At 41.1% G+C, this 18,521-nt stretch overlaps 2 protein-coding genes across 2 annotated transcripts in view; both read left to right on the top strand.

Moving 5' to 3' along the window:
* The window catches only part of me1 (malic enzyme 1, NADP(+)-dependent, cytosolic), a 68,830-nt gene extending 64,658 nt beyond the window's left edge, over positions 1 to 4,172 (top strand). Inside the window, exons 9-14 of the mRNA XM_030783836.1 lie at positions 42 to 155; positions 639 to 744; positions 2,625 to 2,767; positions 2,890 to 3,063; positions 3,475 to 3,573; positions 3,814 to 4,172. Coding sequence (XP_030639696.1) covers positions 42 to 155; positions 639 to 744; positions 2,625 to 2,767; positions 2,890 to 3,063; positions 3,475 to 3,573; positions 3,814 to 3,981 — 804 coding nt within the window. The 3' untranslated portion in view covers positions 3,982 to 4,172. The remainder of the gene's footprint in view (positions 1 to 41; positions 156 to 638; positions 745 to 2,624; positions 2,768 to 2,889; positions 3,064 to 3,474; positions 3,574 to 3,813) is intronic.
* Positions 4,173 to 7,600: 3,428 nt separating this feature from the next.
* Positions 7,601 to 17,851, top strand: mchr2 (melanin concentrating hormone receptor 2). Its single transcript, XM_030785336.1, has 5 exons — positions 7,601 to 7,803; positions 11,174 to 11,383; positions 15,571 to 15,765; positions 16,289 to 16,408; positions 17,551 to 17,851. Exons 1-5 carry the CDS (start codon positions 7,601 to 7,603, stop codon positions 17,849 to 17,851), a joined length of 1,029 nt encoding a protein of 342 aa, XP_030641196.1.
* Positions 17,852 to 18,521: the final 670 nt, after the last annotated feature.

Raw genomic sequence — 18,521 nt, 5'->3', positions numbered from 1 at the left:
TTCACAGCTATTTCTCTCGTTGGTGTTTTATTTACGTTTAGGCTGCGATGGGCATAGCTGAGCTTATCACCATGGCGATGGAGAAGGAGGGACTTTCCAAAAATGACTGTCTGAAAAGAATCTGGATGGTTGACTCCAAAGGCCTCATCGTCAAGGTGATTCTTCCTCTGATCTAGGTTTTTGGGTCTCTTTAGATGAAACATTTCACTCTCTAGACCAACTGCCCCGCTGAGAATTTAGGGACAGACGATTTATGACCAAACCAATCAACTGGGTCTTGGTACTTCAGGGGGTTTTTTTGTTTTCACAAAGGGATTCTTAAATGACAGAAACAGAAATGTTTCTCTTGATTAAATTGCCATAACCATACAGCTTCTAATTTATACTGCCCTCTAGTCAGTGCAAAATGAACTGACATGTTTCCAATCGGGAGGAAAAGCCATTTAGGCTATTTCCCTGGAGACAGAGTGACACAGAGACAGAGCGTTTTGGATGAAATGCTTTGTTGAGGAGAAATGGGTGGGCACATTCTGCTTGAGGGATTACCCAGTGTTATGAGAGAGACTGAGTCTACCGCAGAATTCAGTGAAGCTTGTTTTTGGTCATTATTAAATTGTCTAAGCCTCTGTGTGTCCCAGGGTCGAGATCACCTAACTCACGAGAAGGAGAGATTCGCTCACGAACATCCGCAGATGAAGAAACTCGAAGATGTCGTGAAAACGCTCAAACCCACGGCTATCATAGGTAAAGCACGACAGCTCGCACTAACACACTGTGACCTGTGGTTTATCCCAGTTTCACTCCTTACTGGTTTTGTGTACCACCATTCACTCTATCCCCTTAAAACTCACGAGACAAAAGTAGGCATACGGGCTGCCATCGACGGGTCTCATTGTACCATGGGTACAAACTTCAGTATGAAAGCTGGCTGCGTTATGGCCAACTCTTTTATAAAGTGTTCCTCAGACTAACTCTTCATCCCACCTGTTAACCCAAAATGCATCTGACTCTACTGAACACAGAGATCTGTGCCGAACACTACGAAGAAGAGGCCTGCGTGGAGGTGACATTTTGTCCCGATCCCCGATCATTCCACGGTGCCCCAACTCTGTCCCTGCCCCATCCCCCATGTGCCCCAACTCTGTCCCCGCTCTTCCCCTGCCCCGCCCACACCCTGTCCCCACATAATCCCACACTGTCCCACTGCACAAACATATGCCCCCTTTACCATCCTCTAAGTGATTTTTTTGTCTTCAGGTTGTTTTATAAGATGACCTGAGGAACTGTTGACCAGTTCAACAGTACACCAGTTCAACAGTACACCATTTCATTAGTACACTAATGCAATAGTACACAGTACAAAAGGCTTGGTGACTATGCTGACTATGACACTAGTCCTCCTAGTGACCCTAGGAAGTGTTGACTACAGCCCAGTACATTAGTTCACCATGAAGATCTGGTGACTGGTGTTGAGAGTGTTAATGCGCCCCCTACTGACCAGAGGCGTTGATGCACACTAGCTCTCACTACAGCCGATTTGGGCTACATTGTTCAGTGATGATGCAAAAGGGATCATAGACAGATGGTTTCTCAAATGATATGACCATATTTGATTCTATAATACTGATATAATTATACACAATACAGTGATGAATCACATTAAGTCACTGAACTTGAGACATATGTTACATATTTATATTTTATATATATTACATTTTTTATGACTTCATGAAGTGGTTTAAATCATCTGATGCAGTTTCACATGGATGTTACAAGTCGTTGTTGTTGTTTTTTTTTAAATTTAATGACATTTTGGTTCACACACGCTGCTTTGCCACACAGGACAACACTACTAATGCCTGTAACGTTTGGTAGGGTGTAGGGTAAACTTTAAAATGAATGAGTTATTTTAAGCTATCGCAAACAGGACTCACACCTTGATCTCTGCTGGTAAAAAACAAATTTCCTGCTGCACCATGCAAACTAGCTCCTGGTTACAGCCACCTATTTACAGGTTCATGTATTATGACTGAATGTGGAAATCAGGGAGTCAAAGATAAGAATCTTTTTAGCGCACTGCACGAAACAAATTGAATTACTAAATTCCACCACTGGTGTGAAGCTCTCCTCAGGCCAAATAGTCACAGTTATTACTTTACATGTAGTAGTATGTTAAGCAGAGGCACTTTAAATCAATAAATAAATAAAAATAAAATGTATAGCTCTCAGCTCCCATGAGTCACAGCTAACTAAAAGCCACGAAGAAAAAAAAAGTTGTCAGTATACTGATAAGTTGGGAACTGCTTTAGGACTTTGGGTAGATAACAGTATCCAGTCAGACATGCAAACACTGGTGTCTACTGATAAACTCTGATGGCACCAGATTAATTAGCTTTCCTGAGTTGTTGCTGATAGTTTAAAAATAGTTCCAAACAGATGTGCTCTACCCTGCGGTCTGATACGTGGTACTGAAAGAACTACATTTAGGACCTTGCTCCTTTTGTGTTCTCAAGGGGTTTCAGCTTGTTAAAATGTCTCTCCGGTAGCTGCCGTGAGGGGGTTTATGGGGACAGACGGTTTCTCCGAATGACACGCTCTTATCATTTCGTGTTCCCCCCCTCCAGGGGTAGCAGCCATTGCTGGAGCCTTTACGGAGCAGATCATCAAAGACATGGCGTCGTTCAACGAGAGGCCGATTATCTTCGCGCTCAGCAATCCGACCAGCAAGGCCGAGTGCACGGCCGAACAGTGTTACACTCTGACAGAGGTAACGCGCCAGCACGCGCTGTCCGTGGATGTTTGGCGTGTTTGCATGTATGTACGTTTGTTTTGTTTTGTTTGTTTGTTTTTTTTTCATTGCGTTTTCTGTCATGTGTTGTCGTTCCTCAGGGTAGGGGGATATTTGCGAGCGGGAGCCCCTTCAATCCGGTGACTCTTCCAGACGGGAGGAAATTTTATCCCGGTCAAGGCAATAATGCTTATGTCTTCCCCGGAGTTGCCCTGGGGGTCACAGCCTGTGCAATGAGACACATTACCGAGGACATCTTCCTCCTTACGGCTGAGGTACTGCAGAGGACACAAGTGCTCTCTCTCTCTCTCTGTCTCTCTCTCTCTCTCTCTCACTCTCTATCGTGCTCTCTCTCGCTCTCTCTTCCCTGCTCTCTCTTTTTCTGTCCGCAGTGTACTTCATATATAAACTGACGTTCTGTGTCAGCTGGGAATCTTAAGCAGTCTCCTAAGAGAATAGACTAGCTCTAAAAAAAATCAATACTGCAGTCTTTAGCTCATTACATTGTGGGCCTGCTTCTCAGAAAAACACCAATCAATTTTTTTTTTTTTCGGCCAGTAACTTACAAATAATTGGTAATGCTTCGTGAAGTGAGTAACGTAATGTGTTTGCCAGTGTGTGCACATGCGTGTGTGTGCATTCCCGCATGCGTGAAATGTAGTTATATGCCATTTTTTCTCTGACAGGCCATTGCTGAAATGGTCACGGATAAGGATTTGTCAGAAGGCCGACTTTACCCTCCGCTCACAAACATCCGGGATGTTTCCTTCAGACTGGCCGTCAAGGTGACATCATCAACTGCAAATACTCTCTTCTGATCCCGCTGTATACTTTCTGTAAAGCTTATCTGTTTTAATATCACTCTGTTTCCTTGTTTCATGAAATACTGCTAATTACTTGGGTGTGTTTATTGGCATGTATTTGTTCAGCTTTGTTGTATACATTGGAAAGTCACAGGGCAGGAATCTGTGCATTGAGCTCTTCTGTGTGTGTGTGTGTGTGTGTGTGTGTGTGTGTGTTGACAGGTGGTGGAGTATGCATACAAGCACAAGATGGCCACGCTGTACCCAGAGCCTGCTGATAAAGAAGCGCACGTGCGTTCTCTTATCTACAGTACAGACTATGAGGAGTTTGCGGTGGACTCCTACCGTTGGCCAGAGGAAGCCATGTCCATCCAAACGTGTAAACTTTAAACTGTCCGGCGCTGAGACAGGACCGACTGGCGGACGCTCTTCTCTCTGCGATCGCTTTTAACATGTCGAAACAGTCATGTACGTCAAACAAATTGCACAAGAAACCTTTTACCAACATGTTTGTTAGCCATAAAAGACCCCACCCCTCAAAACATGATACTACTGAATAAAGATTTTGGATTCATGCGCTATTTTAATGTGTATGTGTGTGTGTGTGTGTGTGTGTATGTGTGAGTTAAAGTGGATTATTCTGTGTGTGTTTGCAGAGCATTAGCTAATACTTTTGTTTCCATCAAAGCTTCTCTTCCTTTCTAACTCAGCATGCCTATGAACAGAAAAGAAACCGGACCCAAAGGTTAGGTAACTGAAGGGCAGAACTCCCTTATCACCACACACAAGACATCGTCACGCTTCAGAAATCTTTAATTGTTCTTGTTTTCTCATCCGTAATGAAGTTTGGACGTGTTCAGCTTCATAACGATGAGTATAATGGGCGTTGTCCAGTGTCGCCGAATAGTACATGGCGCTGTGTTCTTGCTGTGCTGTTTTTAAATATTATATATTATTACAAATACATATGTTAGCTTGAGAGCTAGGCAGGGCCAGGAAGGTCCGTCATTCATCAAGAATTTATTGTTCACAAATGAATCATGTGGGTGAACTGATGGAGCCCAGAGATAGGCAGCATGTGTGTCCAGGTGAGCTGCAGATTACAGCGGGCGACAAACTATAAATGGTTGTCATGGAAACCTGCCCGACTGGCAGGCGCATCTGCTGGCAATCAAAAGATCAGATGGGCCCATACACAATGGACCTCAGACACCAGCTTACTAATGAGATGAGTTTGTTTATGGTTTGATTTTTCACGGCCGTGAATTACCATTACCTGTCAGTTCATTTAGTATAACTTGAGTGGTTATTCTTTTTTTTTTTTTTTTTAAAATAGTGTTTCCTGGAGATGACAATTTTCAATTATGATTTTTCAATTTGAACATATGCATTATACATGTGAAGCCACGCTGGTATAGCAGAGGTCATTAGTTTGTGTCTTGGAACGGAGAGACATCTGGTGACTGACACTCACTTTCACATTCTGTGCCAGCTCCAGAAGTGAGAGTAATAACATTTATTTAAAGTTTATTTATGACAGCATACGCCTGGGAAGGTGATTGCTTTCGATTTGTTGGGAACCAGTTCAACTTTTACACCACACCAGTCTCTCTCGCTCTCTCTGTCTCCCTCTCTCTCTGACTCTGTCACACACACACACACACACACACAAAAAGTGTGTGTGTGTGTCTTTCTTTCTCTTCTTTCTCTCTGTTATAGAGCCCATGTTTGAGCATATTTTCAGAGGACTGTCAATATACTTTTCCTTTTCTACCTAGTCTAGCAAAGAGGTCTCTGCTTTCCGCTTCAGTTCTCAGAAAGATGACGCTCAGACAGCTGTGTGTTGCCGTCTCCACTGAGGTTGTCATTCTATGTGTGTGTGTGTGTGTGCGCGCGCATGCGTGCGTGTGTGTGTGTGTGTGTGTGTGTGTGCAAATGGAGGGGATCCCATCATGTGTGATTGGATAAGTTCCAATGATCTTGGGTACGCCTGGGCACGATTGATTACAGTGATCAATGAGAGAATGATTTTGCTTGGATGAGATGATGTGATCCTGGATAATTAGATGTTATAGAGGAAAATGTCAACATCAAACAATGGATCAAGTACAAAGTCAAAGGGCCAAAAAAAAAAAAAGAGATCATGTGAGAATTATTGTAATAAATAATTCCCTCAGTTCAAATGAATAGCATTGGTTAAACGATTACCATAGCTCTTCGGCCAACGCGGATTTAAAAACAGTACAATACATGTCGATATGCTTCAGTGCGATAATACGTTTTGAAGAATATATCTGATTGAGTTCATTTTCTCCTCAAAACAACCCAAAGATAAAAGACCAGTTGACCAATTACAACTGCATATTGCTAACATGGTGGTTCAAAACATGAGCAATGCATTGAAAAAATGTAGGACAATCAGAATCACTGTTGTAGACTTTGCATTCATAGTTTAGACTGTGGTTGTGGAAGGATATTTACCATCTGTTTTTCCTCTTTTTCAATATTTTAACCCCCCCCCCCCCCAGATTGCTCTGGGTACGTTTCCCGGTCAAGTACACAGAGACCGTGTAAGGGTTTCTGAGAACTGAGTTTCAGAGTATTTCATTTGGCATTCAGTCCAGCTTTAGTGAAGGCAAAATACAGACTATTACATTAAGGCAAGGTGAGGATGTGTCAAGGGAAGGTTTTCAGCACAGGTGCTGGAGCTTTCTGCCAGCTGGATGACAGATACCACTGTTAACCAAAAAGTGGCATTGGACTTGAAACTGACTGGAAATACCTGCAATCTGCATTAATAACCTTAGTTTAAAAACACAACAAGTAGACTCTGCAGACATTCCTAACAAAAACTCAAAATAAAAGACCTCACACAATTTATACCTGCCAAACCACTCCAACGATATAGGCATACATGAATAAAAAGGAAAACCAGTCAATTATTTACACGATTCGGTGAACAAGGGCACAAAATTCCCCTCAGTACGATGCTTATGTAATCTTATTTTCTGAATATTAGATTCTATTTGTCCTTAATCTAGACATGGTGGTGCATTTTCCAGAAATAGTGCATGTTTATTGAAAAGTCTGAGTATATATCAGATTGTTTTTGTTGTAGAAGCTCCCCTAAAGACGAACATTTTCTTTTCGCGAGCAGAAGAAATTACTCTTACCTAATCTTCACAATGAAGCATTTATGGCATGCTATTGTACACAAATTCACTTGTAACTACGGACATCATGAATGCAGGTTTAAGGAGACATATGTCGTTTACTTGCCGGTTTGAGCCGGAAACAAGCTTTCTTTGAGTGCCCTGAACGTTTGCGTTAGCTGTCCTGTTAGAATCGTCAGTTGTCAGTGTCAAAGTCATTGACGTTGTATCTCCATGTTTTTTCAGACATAACCGTCTTAGCTGCGAAGGTTATTGAAATGAAAATGGTATAATTTATAACTCGTATTTATGCAGGTGATAAAACATTTGCTGCACGTTATTCAAACTCAAGACTTGTTAATAAATCGTTTCTTGTCATCTTTGGTTAAAAGTAGGCACTGTTGTGATTTAAATTAACACACTGTTGCCTCACACACACACACACACACACACACACAAACAAAAACCGTCAGGTCTTGATAAGATATTAAAAGAAACTTTCGTTAAACCGCTGAAGCACTGTGTCCTCACACTGAAAAAAAGTTGCAGAGTTGATATAAAACATCCCGGCTCCTGTTTAAGAATATCCTCTCAGCGGTGTTCGTCTGGAGTACGTCATTCTTGACTGTTACACATGTGGTCGCGCTCTGGCTGCAGAACTATGGAGGTACGGAGAAAATATCGGACGCTTGCTGCGCGAGTGCTGCTAATATTAGATGTCACATTAATGGTGGTTTAGTGTAGAGACGAGAGTACAAGTAATTTCTCAGGACCGCTGAAAGAAATGTAAACACTGAGTGTTTTTCATTGAATAACACGAATTCTCTCGAGGTGGGGTTTAATTATTACAGCTCATTATGGAGGCGTCAAATGTCACTTTTGGGAACCTCACCTTCCAAGTGGAAAATGGGTCGCAGCTTAATGAGGTGGGATATCCTCACGAAGAGGATTTTTACACTATAGTCCACCTGACGGAGACAAAAATTCTCCCTGCCTTCGTTGGATTTCTATGTTCAGCTGGACTCATCGGAAACACTATTGTGTTGGTGACTATCCTGAGGTATGTTTTTTAAACATATACAATCTGATTTAATATCCAGGTATCTGATTTGATACTATAAACTGTTTCCAAACATTCCCAAGCAGGTTAATTATCATAAGCTGGACGTCATTAGGCTGGTTGAAGTTTTTTTTTTCTTTTTTAATTGACTTTTTAAAATTATGAAGGATCCGAGAATATTTTTAATAATTCTCGGTTCTATACTTTGTATGTTGGACATAGAAGAGATTGAGTTCCCACAGACAATGTTGATAAAGTAGGTTAGCTGGTGAGACAGTAAGGCTCTGAGGTATCTACCTCTTATATTTGAGATTCATGTTTGACCTTTTAACTCTGGTTTTGATTTCCAGTTGATGTAATAACCTTTAAAAACAAAGTACATAAAATGCCAGACAAATGCTCTGTCATTTTCTTGTGTTCATGTTTCAGAGACGCGGATCTTGCGCTGTCTTTTTCATCTTCTCATACACTTGTCAGATGAAAACACACAGATGATCTGATGGATGTTAAAATGTCATTAGCAATGTTTCAGAGAATTAACACCAAATGCTTCACATACTGCTGTATATTTATGGATATCCATAATGGTAATAATCTAGACTGTTTAGACTGGTTTTGTACCACGTACACTGGTTCTTTGTACATTTTGTACATACGTTGAGTGGACGTTTTTCCCTTGTGTTTATTGTGATAGAGTACCACCCCCACCCCACCCTCACCTCCACCTCCACCTGACAAGCTGTGAGACCAACATGTGTAATTCACAGTGTATCCTAAGACCGCCTGGTTATCTGATTCCCTGAATACGAGGAGGAAAATGAAGCTGATGACTCAGGCGCATGAGCCACAGCATCTCAAAGCAAGCGCTTCAAAAGGCGGGTTATTAAAATCTGCACATCTTGAGGAAAGATGACTTTTTGAAGATCAATTATTAACTCTCCTGCTCTGTAACAGGATTTATTATTGCTCATTTGGGGGAAAATATTGTGTTACACATGAGACCACAAAAGGAACTGGTCTGTGTAATGAAAGTTTGATTAGCTAGATTACTCCAGACAATCTTTGGTCTGATTTTCTGTGGTCATTGCTACGAAGCTCTGAAATGTCTATACTTGGAGAACAGCGGTGGATGTCACGTCTGTAGGGCTCTTGACAATGTTCTTGACAGAAGGAACCTGAGGAGCTTCATATAGAGAGAGAGTAGTCTCCTTATTATCCTCAGTGTATCTTCACTCCGCTGAGATTTCGAATGTCAATACAGAAGGCTTTTTTTTTTGTTTGTTTGTTTGTTTTTCCCGGGGATGTAAGACTCTTGGGTACCCATGTTCTCATATTTCATTTAAAGTTATCATATGACCAAATAATACAGATGGTCTGTGTGTGTCAAGAGAATGCAGTCACATTTTGGGATATTTTATCTAAAAGGAATATCACACAGCTGCTGTCCATATGAAGAGAGACACATTTATTTGGCATGCGTAAAAATGAAAGTACTCACTCTGTGTGTATGTGTGTGTGTGTGTGTGTTAGGGCTGTAACATTCATTCATTCATTCATTCATTCATTCATTCTCTAAGCCGCTTGTCCTAATTAGGGTCACGGGTGGTGCTGGAGCCTATCCCAGCGCTCATTGGATGAAAGGTGGGGAAACACCCTGGACAGATCGCCAGTCCATTGCAGAGGCCTGTATCAATTATTTCATAATTGTCCAAGCCCGATTTTTTCACGCGATGGTGGTTTCTTTGTTGAACCGTGGTTAAAACATTTTTTTAATGAGATGGGTCAAAGCATAGTCACACTTTTGTTTTCATTCATCAATCACATTTCCAATGCCTCGCGCACCCTGTAGCGCGACAGAGAACGGTAGCTATCCTATTAGCTGACGCCCCGCCCGCATTGATTTAAAATTGCGAAGTCAAGTAGGCTTTCAAATGTTAAAAATCCAAACAGATTTGGGCAGTTTTGTTATATACCTTTGAGAAATGCCGATAACCAAATATTTATCAGTTTAATGTTTTCACTGGAGTTCTCATTTAGTGTTGGTAAAAAATTGCTTGACTCTTTCCTTTTGGTCCTGTCAAAATGTGGGGAGTCTGCAAGCCCAGCTGAGTTCAGTTTGGACAATCGATTAAACAATCGATTACGATTGGACAGTCGATCATTTGGGGAGGGATTAGACTGTCAACCAGTTGCCAGCTACAGCATCAGTGCGACACTGGATTCAGCAAACGGACACTAGCCTACATTGGGAAGACAGAGGGGCAGAATAAATGACACGAGATGGAGCTTGTCTCAAAACATAACACGACTTTACTGTTTTGGGATCATTTTGGATTCAAGCCAAACCAGAGGAGAGAACCCACAAATTTGGAAGACACGGTTTGCTGGCTGTGTAAGAAAACAGTCCCTGTCAAAAGTGTCAACACAACCAATTTAAAACAACACCTCAAAAATCGCCATCCCACCAGTGGCTAGTCCTTTCCGGCAACTGGGCATTGCTGAGTCATTCAGCCGACAGACAAAATATAAACCAGAAAGTTTCATATGGCGCAAGCTCACAGACAAAATGACACATTACATCGCAAAAGAGATGCAGTCATTCAATACAGTGGCCAAAACTTAAGCTGTGCTCTTTTGATGGCCAACACGACTAGCCTAGCGAAACCTAGTGTGATTAGGCTACATTACCTGGGTCACATAACAGTTTGAAAAATAATAAACAAATAAGTATTTGCAAAATTTGACAGAAAGACACAATTATATTGTTAATCGCAATATATTTCTGAGACAATTAATTGTACAGCAACATTTGGAATTGTTACAGCTCTAGTGTGTGTGTGTGTGAGAGAGAGAGAGACAGAGAGAGAGAGAGAGAGGATTATATATTTGACAGTCATATGCACCACAGAGCACAAGACTGTAGGCTTGAGACACCTGTTCTCACATTTCATTTCTCATCTTTTATGTAGAGAGAGATGTCATGTTTCTCTGTCAGACCCTGTTAGCTTTGTCTTTGTTAAACAGAGTTTAAAAAATGAGGGCTCAAGTGGAGCAGTCAGAAGACATTCCTCACGCACCCACCAATCAGGTCGCATGATACAAGCTTGTTTTTATTTTGAAAGCTTGTCATCCAAGCAACACTGTTCCTCCCTGTGTCCCATCTCATTATCCCATGTTACCTTTGATTGACTTCCAAATATGGTTAGTGCTTTACCAGCCTCTCTGTACTTCACCTGACTGTTCTACCATCTTCTTATTATGAATGAGCAAAATGAGATCAGGTTTCACACACAAAACAATTGCTAACTGAGGGAATTCTGTTTGAAATACTTTTACCCTATAGTCTCTCCTGACTATGTTGCGTCTGCAGGTCAACAAAGAAGACGGTCCCTGACGTGTACATGTGTAATCTAGCTATAGCTGATCTGGTCCACGTGACTGTCATGCCTTTCCTGATCCATCAGTGGGCTCGTGGGGGGCACTGGGTGTTTGGGAGCACCCTCTGCAGGGTCATCACCTCATTGGATAACTGCAACCAGGTCGCCTGCGCAGCTGTCATGACTGCCATGAGCCTGGACAGGTTAGTGCTCCTTGGCCATTATGACATCATATACTGGTCAGCGATTGGTCAAAGGATATGTATCATCTCAGTGTCTTGCCATCTGTATGACTGAAGCACAACAGATGTCGGCACGGGGAAAGTCTGTGGTAAGTGTGACTATTGCCATGTGGGAACCAAAATAAATAAATAAATAAATAAATAAATAAATAAATAAGCAGAGCTGAATAGGATTTTGTTTTTCACAGATACACAGCAAAAGAGAAAGAGTGGATGGAAAGTTTATGCATTTTGTTGAGGAAATGAGGCCTTATGAATTAAACATACTTTACCAGACAGCCTTCTTTTAAAAAAAGAAAGAAAGAAAGAAAGAAAGAAAAAAAAAGAATTTTCTAAAATGGAGAAATAAAAGTTGAATTCCGAGCACTGCAATCAAGGCTGTTTGAAATTATGAAATGCAATGCACCCAGCTCTCCCACTGTCCACCCCCCCCCCCCCCCCTTCCTGTGATTTGAACATTTTATGGAAGGGGTAATGCTGGTTTTTAAAACCTCCCACCTTCTTATCTGTGCACGTGATCATGCAGTTCAGAGTAACTGTGCCAGTTTTTTTTTTCTTTTACTTTGGACTGAGTCATCAAGATGAAATGAGGTTGTGGTCCTAATTTGTTGAGGGCATTATGGGTCTTTTTGTTCCAGTATTGCTTTTATGTTCAATATTTTTAGTTGTTAGGAGATTAGAAGGAGTGCTCCAAGACTCTAGTTATACCTAGTTTTAACAATTACATAATTTGTAGTGCACATTTCAAATAATCTCAACAGGAAAAAAAAAACAGAGATGACCTAGAAAATGGAGATCCTGCTGAGCAGAATATATCGTCATTTTGAGATAAATGGCCTTTATTCGTCTACCATTCCAAAAATAGATAAAGGATATATTCAAGTTTCCAAATCAAACTTAAAAACATCGAAATTGTAATTGTTGCCCCAGTTTGCATTTTGTCCTAGTTTTCACATTGCTTTTCTCTACGTCCACCTGTGCCGACAGCAATCAGTTACTCTACATGACTGGACCTGCCGCAGGTATTGTCTGATTTGTGTGAAGTCAACAGCCTTGAGCCTCCTCAGAATGGACAACGAGCCTCTCCACGGCCAGTGTTCATTCCAGCTATTGTGGCTCACTGTGTTACACTGTAGATGGGTCTCTCAGAAGCAGGGCGTATCTCTGCACTGTGAAACAGAGCTACCTTTTCAGACAATAGTCCAAAAAAAAAAAAAGTCCCTGTTGCCAGTGTACTGTACACCAGCAGGTTTTGAGAGTGGGTAGAACTGAAAAGCAACTCTGTCTGTCCTTCGGTCCAGTAAGGAGTTTTTTTTTAAGTCTTTTGCAATAGTCATCAATCATGTTTTTGTTACAAAAACAACTAGAGATTCACGGTACTGCGGGGGAGATCTTGGTATATTTTGGGAGACTCTCCCTTTCCTGTTTACAGCGAGGTTGTTCACCAGTGGATTCACTGGAGACGTACTTCCACATAACAGCAGGGATTCAGGACTAGCATGAGATTTCTGAGATAAGCTATGAGTGAACCGCTACAACACAGCATGAAAACATTATAGAGTTGAGTTCTTTGACGATAAGCCGAGGGTTTAGGTTACTCCTGTGGAATGGCAACGCGCTGTCTCTGTACTCAGTACTGAAACATACCACCTGCCACACATGACAGAGTTGAGAACAAAAATATTTACCGTCTTAGAGGTACCTTACGTTGAATTGGAATAACTGTATGTCATTAAGGCCAAGCTGCATGTTCAGTCAGGAATCCTTCACTACACTTTGTTGGGGGATGGTGTATGTGTCACAGTGCATCCCCAAGCCACTTCACACATACATAAAAAAAAAACCCAAACAAGTTTTGCTTTTCAACTGAACATTTTATATGTGGTGTGAAAATTGTGTCTTTAAAGTGCCAAGCCATTTCTGTATACTGCAGCTGTGTTGTAATGTTCCATATTAGAGCTGCATAGAACCTGCATCAAACATATGCTTTTTACATCTAATAATTAGGGATAGATGATAACATTTGCATCACATCGCAGAGAATCCAATTGCCTTTTTTTGTTTTGAAGAGCGGAATTACAGAGGGCAGTCATTGTCTGTGCGTGTCTGTGATATATCAAACTCCTTTTGATTGCTTTTCTGAATATTCTTATGAATTCCATATGGATCCTTCTGCATACTGTATTAATTCATATGTGACATGGTACTGGTTCAACTCAAGGTTTGTCCTACACTGCTGACATGTCTTTCTCTTTTCTTTTTTTCATGGAACCATCTGCTCTCTTTATGTTTGACCTAAAGTTATGATTTGCGAACATGCGTAAAGTGTATGCAAATTGATTTATTGTCAGTGATAAATTTGCAAAGAAGTATGGTATGTACGAACGTATTTCACATCACGTTGTAGTGATTTGGTTATTTTGTAGGAGAGTTTGGAGAGTTTTTACCTTTTACACAAAACAGGAGTACAAGTAAAAAGGCTCATTTAAAGTACTGGTAAATGTTGATTAAATATTTTACTTATTGGTAAACTCATTTTGTATTAATTTATTTTTGATAATATGGTACTGCATTTCATCTGTCTTGATAGATGCCACCGCATGAACCTGACTTATAATTCGCTCGCTCGCTCACTCACTCACTCACTCACTCACTCACTCACTCACTCACTCACTCATTCACTCACTCATTCACTCACTCATGTTTAGCCTTCCCTGCACATTTGAGGGATATCTGTGGATTGCCTGCACCTATCCACTTCATTCAGTTTTCCTTCTTCTTTCCTTCTTCTGCAGAATATTCATCTCTGTTTTCATATTGACAGACAACATACAACAGGCAAAAATACCAACATGCTGAAAACGGACTAAATTCCCTGTCGCTCACCAGCACTATCTCAATGCAAATGTAAACATCAGATTTAAATTAGGACAGAGAAACAACCGTTTAACCAAGTTACAGTTCAGTCAGTGTTTAAACAGAGGCTGAGAATTTGCAGTTACGCCAAATCGAAAATCTTGTCCAAAGTAATCCACAGCATAAAATCTACAGTATTAAAACCCCCAACTGTCTCATGGTCCTTCAATCTGCTATGTCCCTGTCCCACCCCCCCCACCCTCCTCATCCGCTTCCTCCAAGGACACAGTCTGTTTGATTCTCTCTCTCATCTTTTGCCCTGTTCTTTCATCTTTCACTTGACATTGCCTGCGTGGTTTAACCTGAGGATGAAAGTAAAAGGAGTTCAAACCAAACCATATTTTGATTAAAATAAAATTTAAAAAAAAACTCAGTTCTTAACTGTTGCTAAAGTCTCAGGTTCCTTTTCTGTGTTGCTGTTACTTACCTAAAAACATGACCAAGACAAACTATAGCTAAGAAGTTTAACTCATAGCGTTTGTAATAGCTGGAGTCTGATGTGTCTAACAAACTGGCCAGCTGTCTTTTTCTTCACTATCTTGTTTATCAGTCAAAATAAGGCAAAGGGAGGCCAGTCCTAGAGGTACATGAAGAGGAGACATACTCTCAGTACAAAATTAAAATGCTCAAAAGAGCCAGCAACCACTTTCTTTACAACACTGCTGGTAAAACCACTACTGCTCCCACACATTATGAAGAAGCACACTGTTTAACAGTGAAAGAACACAAAAAATGAAGGTTCATGGAAATCATGACTCGAGCTTTCCATTCGTGACTCTGTGTGTCCTTGTATACCTTTTTTTCGTCCTCTGCGTTATTCTCTCTGCAGTATTTTGAGTTGAAATGAGTTCTGCCTAGAAGAGCTTGGGAAAATAAAGCCTGTCACTATTATTATTATTATTATTATTGTTATTATTATTGATATCATGCAGATGTCTTTCAGCAGATGAAATTAACCGATTGTATCATGGTGTTGGACACAAAATGGAGAAAAAAAAACCCTTTTATGTGGCAAAAGGTCATGCACTTTTTGTAAAAAGAAAATAATGCTGTGCAGTATTTTCATGCATTGAAAGAATCCAGAATCCACAGGAGACCACACCATCAAAAGCACTGAAAACTGTTAGAGTGCCACCTTTGACTAACTATAATTTGCAATCGCATTAATCTGTGTTTGTATGTATTAAAAGAATCCTGAGCCGCTGTCCTTCTTAATATTTTCGTTTGTACAGATATCTGGCCTTGGTTCATCCATTTCGTCTAATGAGCCTCAGAACTCGATCCAAAACCATTAGGATAAATCTGTTCATCTGGGCCGCTTCTTTCATCCTGGTGCTGCCTGCCTGGGTCCACTCCAAGGTCATCCGATTCAGGGATGGGCTGGACAGCTGCTCCTTAAACCTCGTCTCTCCCAGTGAAGTGCTCTGGTAAGTTCACGGTGTGGCTAACCGTGTTAGTCTGTCTGACTCACCTGTTTATGTTCACATCCTAGAACTTGTCTCCATGAATGCATGAGTGGGTGGGCTTGGAAAATTAGAAACAAAAGACAGGTAAATTATAATGTAAAAATACCCATTTCCACGGTTGAAATTGAATGTCAGAGGTGTAATTGCTCTATTTGAAGACCCACTTCTTGATGGAAGTGTGGTAAGTGAGGTTGCTTTGCTAGACGTGTGTAAAAAAGGAAAGTCTACGAAAAATTAGTGACTTTTTCATGGTAAGGGCTCTTGAGAAATCAGCCATAGCTACTCAATGAGTCATTCGTTCACACAGACATAAACCGGTGTCAAAGGTTCAAATCAGGTAATTATGACACGGCTGAACCTTTTTTGCTCCGAACACCAGACGCTCATTAACGTCTGTTTGTGAATTAAAATACCGATAAATCCATCTCACAACCTTGGTAATTAACATAGTATGTTGATGTGCTAATATGTTCTTCTACTATAGGTACACACTGTATCAAACTGTGACCTCCTTCTTCCTGCCATTACCTCTGATCCTGATATGTTACATACTAATACTATGTTACGCCTGGAGAATGTACCGGAAGAACAAGAAGGCTCGTCGGTAAGTCCTTGCAATCGGTACATGTGAGCAGAAGCAATGCAGTTATATAGGACCCAATTTATTTGACTGATGTCGCACGGAAAAGAAAAGAAAAGAACATTTATTTCCACAGCATATTGTGTTATAATCTATGGTATAGGTTATAATCTGTAATTTGGAATATTAGTATCACATAGGTTTTTGTTGTTTGTTCAGTCTTTGTTTATTTTGATGTGTTTATAGTTGTGCCATTTTTTTTGAGGACCCCACATTAGCTTAAGTCAGCTGTGCAATGCAACATGTGTAATATTTTATCAAACACCACCAAGCGATTTTACTGAGGTTGTTTATCATTAATCCTGCATGCAAGGGCTCCAGAACAGAATACGTCATGGGTCAATGATAACTGGTCTGGTTTTACCTACGGGCTAAATCTGTACCCACACAGCTCACAGCTAGCCATACAGATGAGGCTTCCTTTCCTTCCAAAGCTGTTTCTCTTTGATGTGCTAAAACGCAAAAGCTGGCTGAAACAGCGTTGTTATCATCCATCAAAGCATGAAACCAAAGCACAGAGACCAAAGCACTGTATATAAAAGTGAAACCCTGTGAAGGATATCACATGTCTTGCTTTGATTGGTTTTCCTCTTACTCAAATCATGAACCAGTGATAGACTTCACGTCGATGCATTAAGTCACGATTTTAAGTTTTGACAGCTTTTATCATTTGAGTTTGCTTTATCATTTTAGGGTTAACAGAGGTTAAGCACAAAAATTTTCTGTATATTGTCCATAATTCCACAATAAAACTAATTACATACAATAGTTTTAGACATGGGTGATGCAGTGTGTAGCGATGTTGCCTCGCAGCAAGGAGGTTTTGGGTTCTATTCCCTGGCTTGGCGGCCAGGGCCCTGTGTGGAGTTTACATGTTTTTTCCGTGTCTGCGTGGGATTTCTCTGGGTATGAATGTGTTTGTCCGTGTGTTTGCCCTAGGATGGACTGGCGACCCGTCCAGGGTGTTTCGCTGCCTTTTGCTGGGATGGGCTCCAGCACCCCCTGCAACCCTAACTAGGATAAGAGGCTTAGCGATTGAGTGAGTTTTAGACATGATCATTTTCTGCTCATTTTGATTTTTTTGGACGTATGTTGTCTCCTCTTAGCTACAGTACCAGCTTACCAAGAGAACGAGTGGTCCGACTCACAAAGATGGTTCTGGTTTTGGTCGGAGTCTTTCTGGTCAGCATGGGACCGTATCATGTGCTCCAGTTAGTCAACCTGAACGTGCTCCAACCCAGCTTGGCCTACCACACCTGTTACTACCTCTCTGTTTGTGTCAGCTACGCCTCCAGCAGCATCAACCCCTTCATCTACATACTGCTGAGCGGGCACTTCCGCCGCCGACTGACCCACCGCGAGCGTCCCAGCACGGAACGTGAAAACCAGTTGCGCTCCAGTTTCTGACTCCATCACTGAATGTCCCTGTTACCAGGGCTCTTCACTCAACACTTTAGCACAAGGATTCTCATTTTGTTCTGTAATTCGGACCGTAGCGGCTGATATCTGTGAAGCCTCTGTAATGAGGTTTGGTCTGTGGAAACTATGGTTTCAGTCAGAGGAACCTGGTATATGTGACCATTTAAGTAAGTGCTGTGATCATTGTAATTATGGAGTTATTGACTGTAATATGTAATCATGTTGCATTGATGATTTGTGATATAACTCTTTCAATACCACGGCTCCAGCCTGGAAGTGATGAGAACCTAGTCTGAACTTCTGACAGGAGAACATCTGACCACCGGCATGGTGACAGGGACTGACTGGAGATGTCCCCTTACTCAAAATTTTATATCCGTATGTTCCTATATGAAAACATAATTTCCAGCACTTATCAGGAAAAGTGGAAAAGTTTCTCAGAACTGACATACTCTGTGTGACCATGGTTACTGGTCCTGCTCACTACGCCAACTCTAACCTGATCTGTTGTTCAAATTCTGCATGAACAATGAAATATGATTACGGTGAATATAAATATATTCATATAAAAGAATGTAGGAGAATAAACAGAATGAGGAAAGTAAAAATGTCACAGACATCCATGCCTACGGTGTCCTTTTGAGGTTCAGTACAGGTT

This window comes from Chanos chanos, chromosome 9 (assembly GCF_902362185.1).
Source record: "Chanos chanos chromosome 9, fChaCha1.1, whole genome shotgun sequence".
NCBI classification, from domain to species: domain Eukaryota; kingdom Metazoa; phylum Chordata; class Actinopteri; order Gonorynchiformes; family Chanidae; genus Chanos; species Chanos chanos.
This window is presented reverse-complemented; position numbering and strand designations above follow the sequence as displayed.

Coding starts and splice junctions, on each gene's coding strand:
- mchr2 (XM_030785336.1), top strand. CDS start 7,601: ATGGAGGCGTCAAATGTCACTTTTGGGAACCTCACCTTCCAAGTGGAA. Junction 7,804..11,173: donor GTGTTGGTGACTATCCTGAG/GTATGTTTTTTA, acceptor TTGCGTCTGCAG/GTCAACAAAGAAGACGGTCC. Junction 15,766..16,288: donor TCTCCCAGTGAAGTGCTCTG/GTAAGTTCACGG, acceptor CTTCTACTATAG/GTACACACTGTATCAAACTG.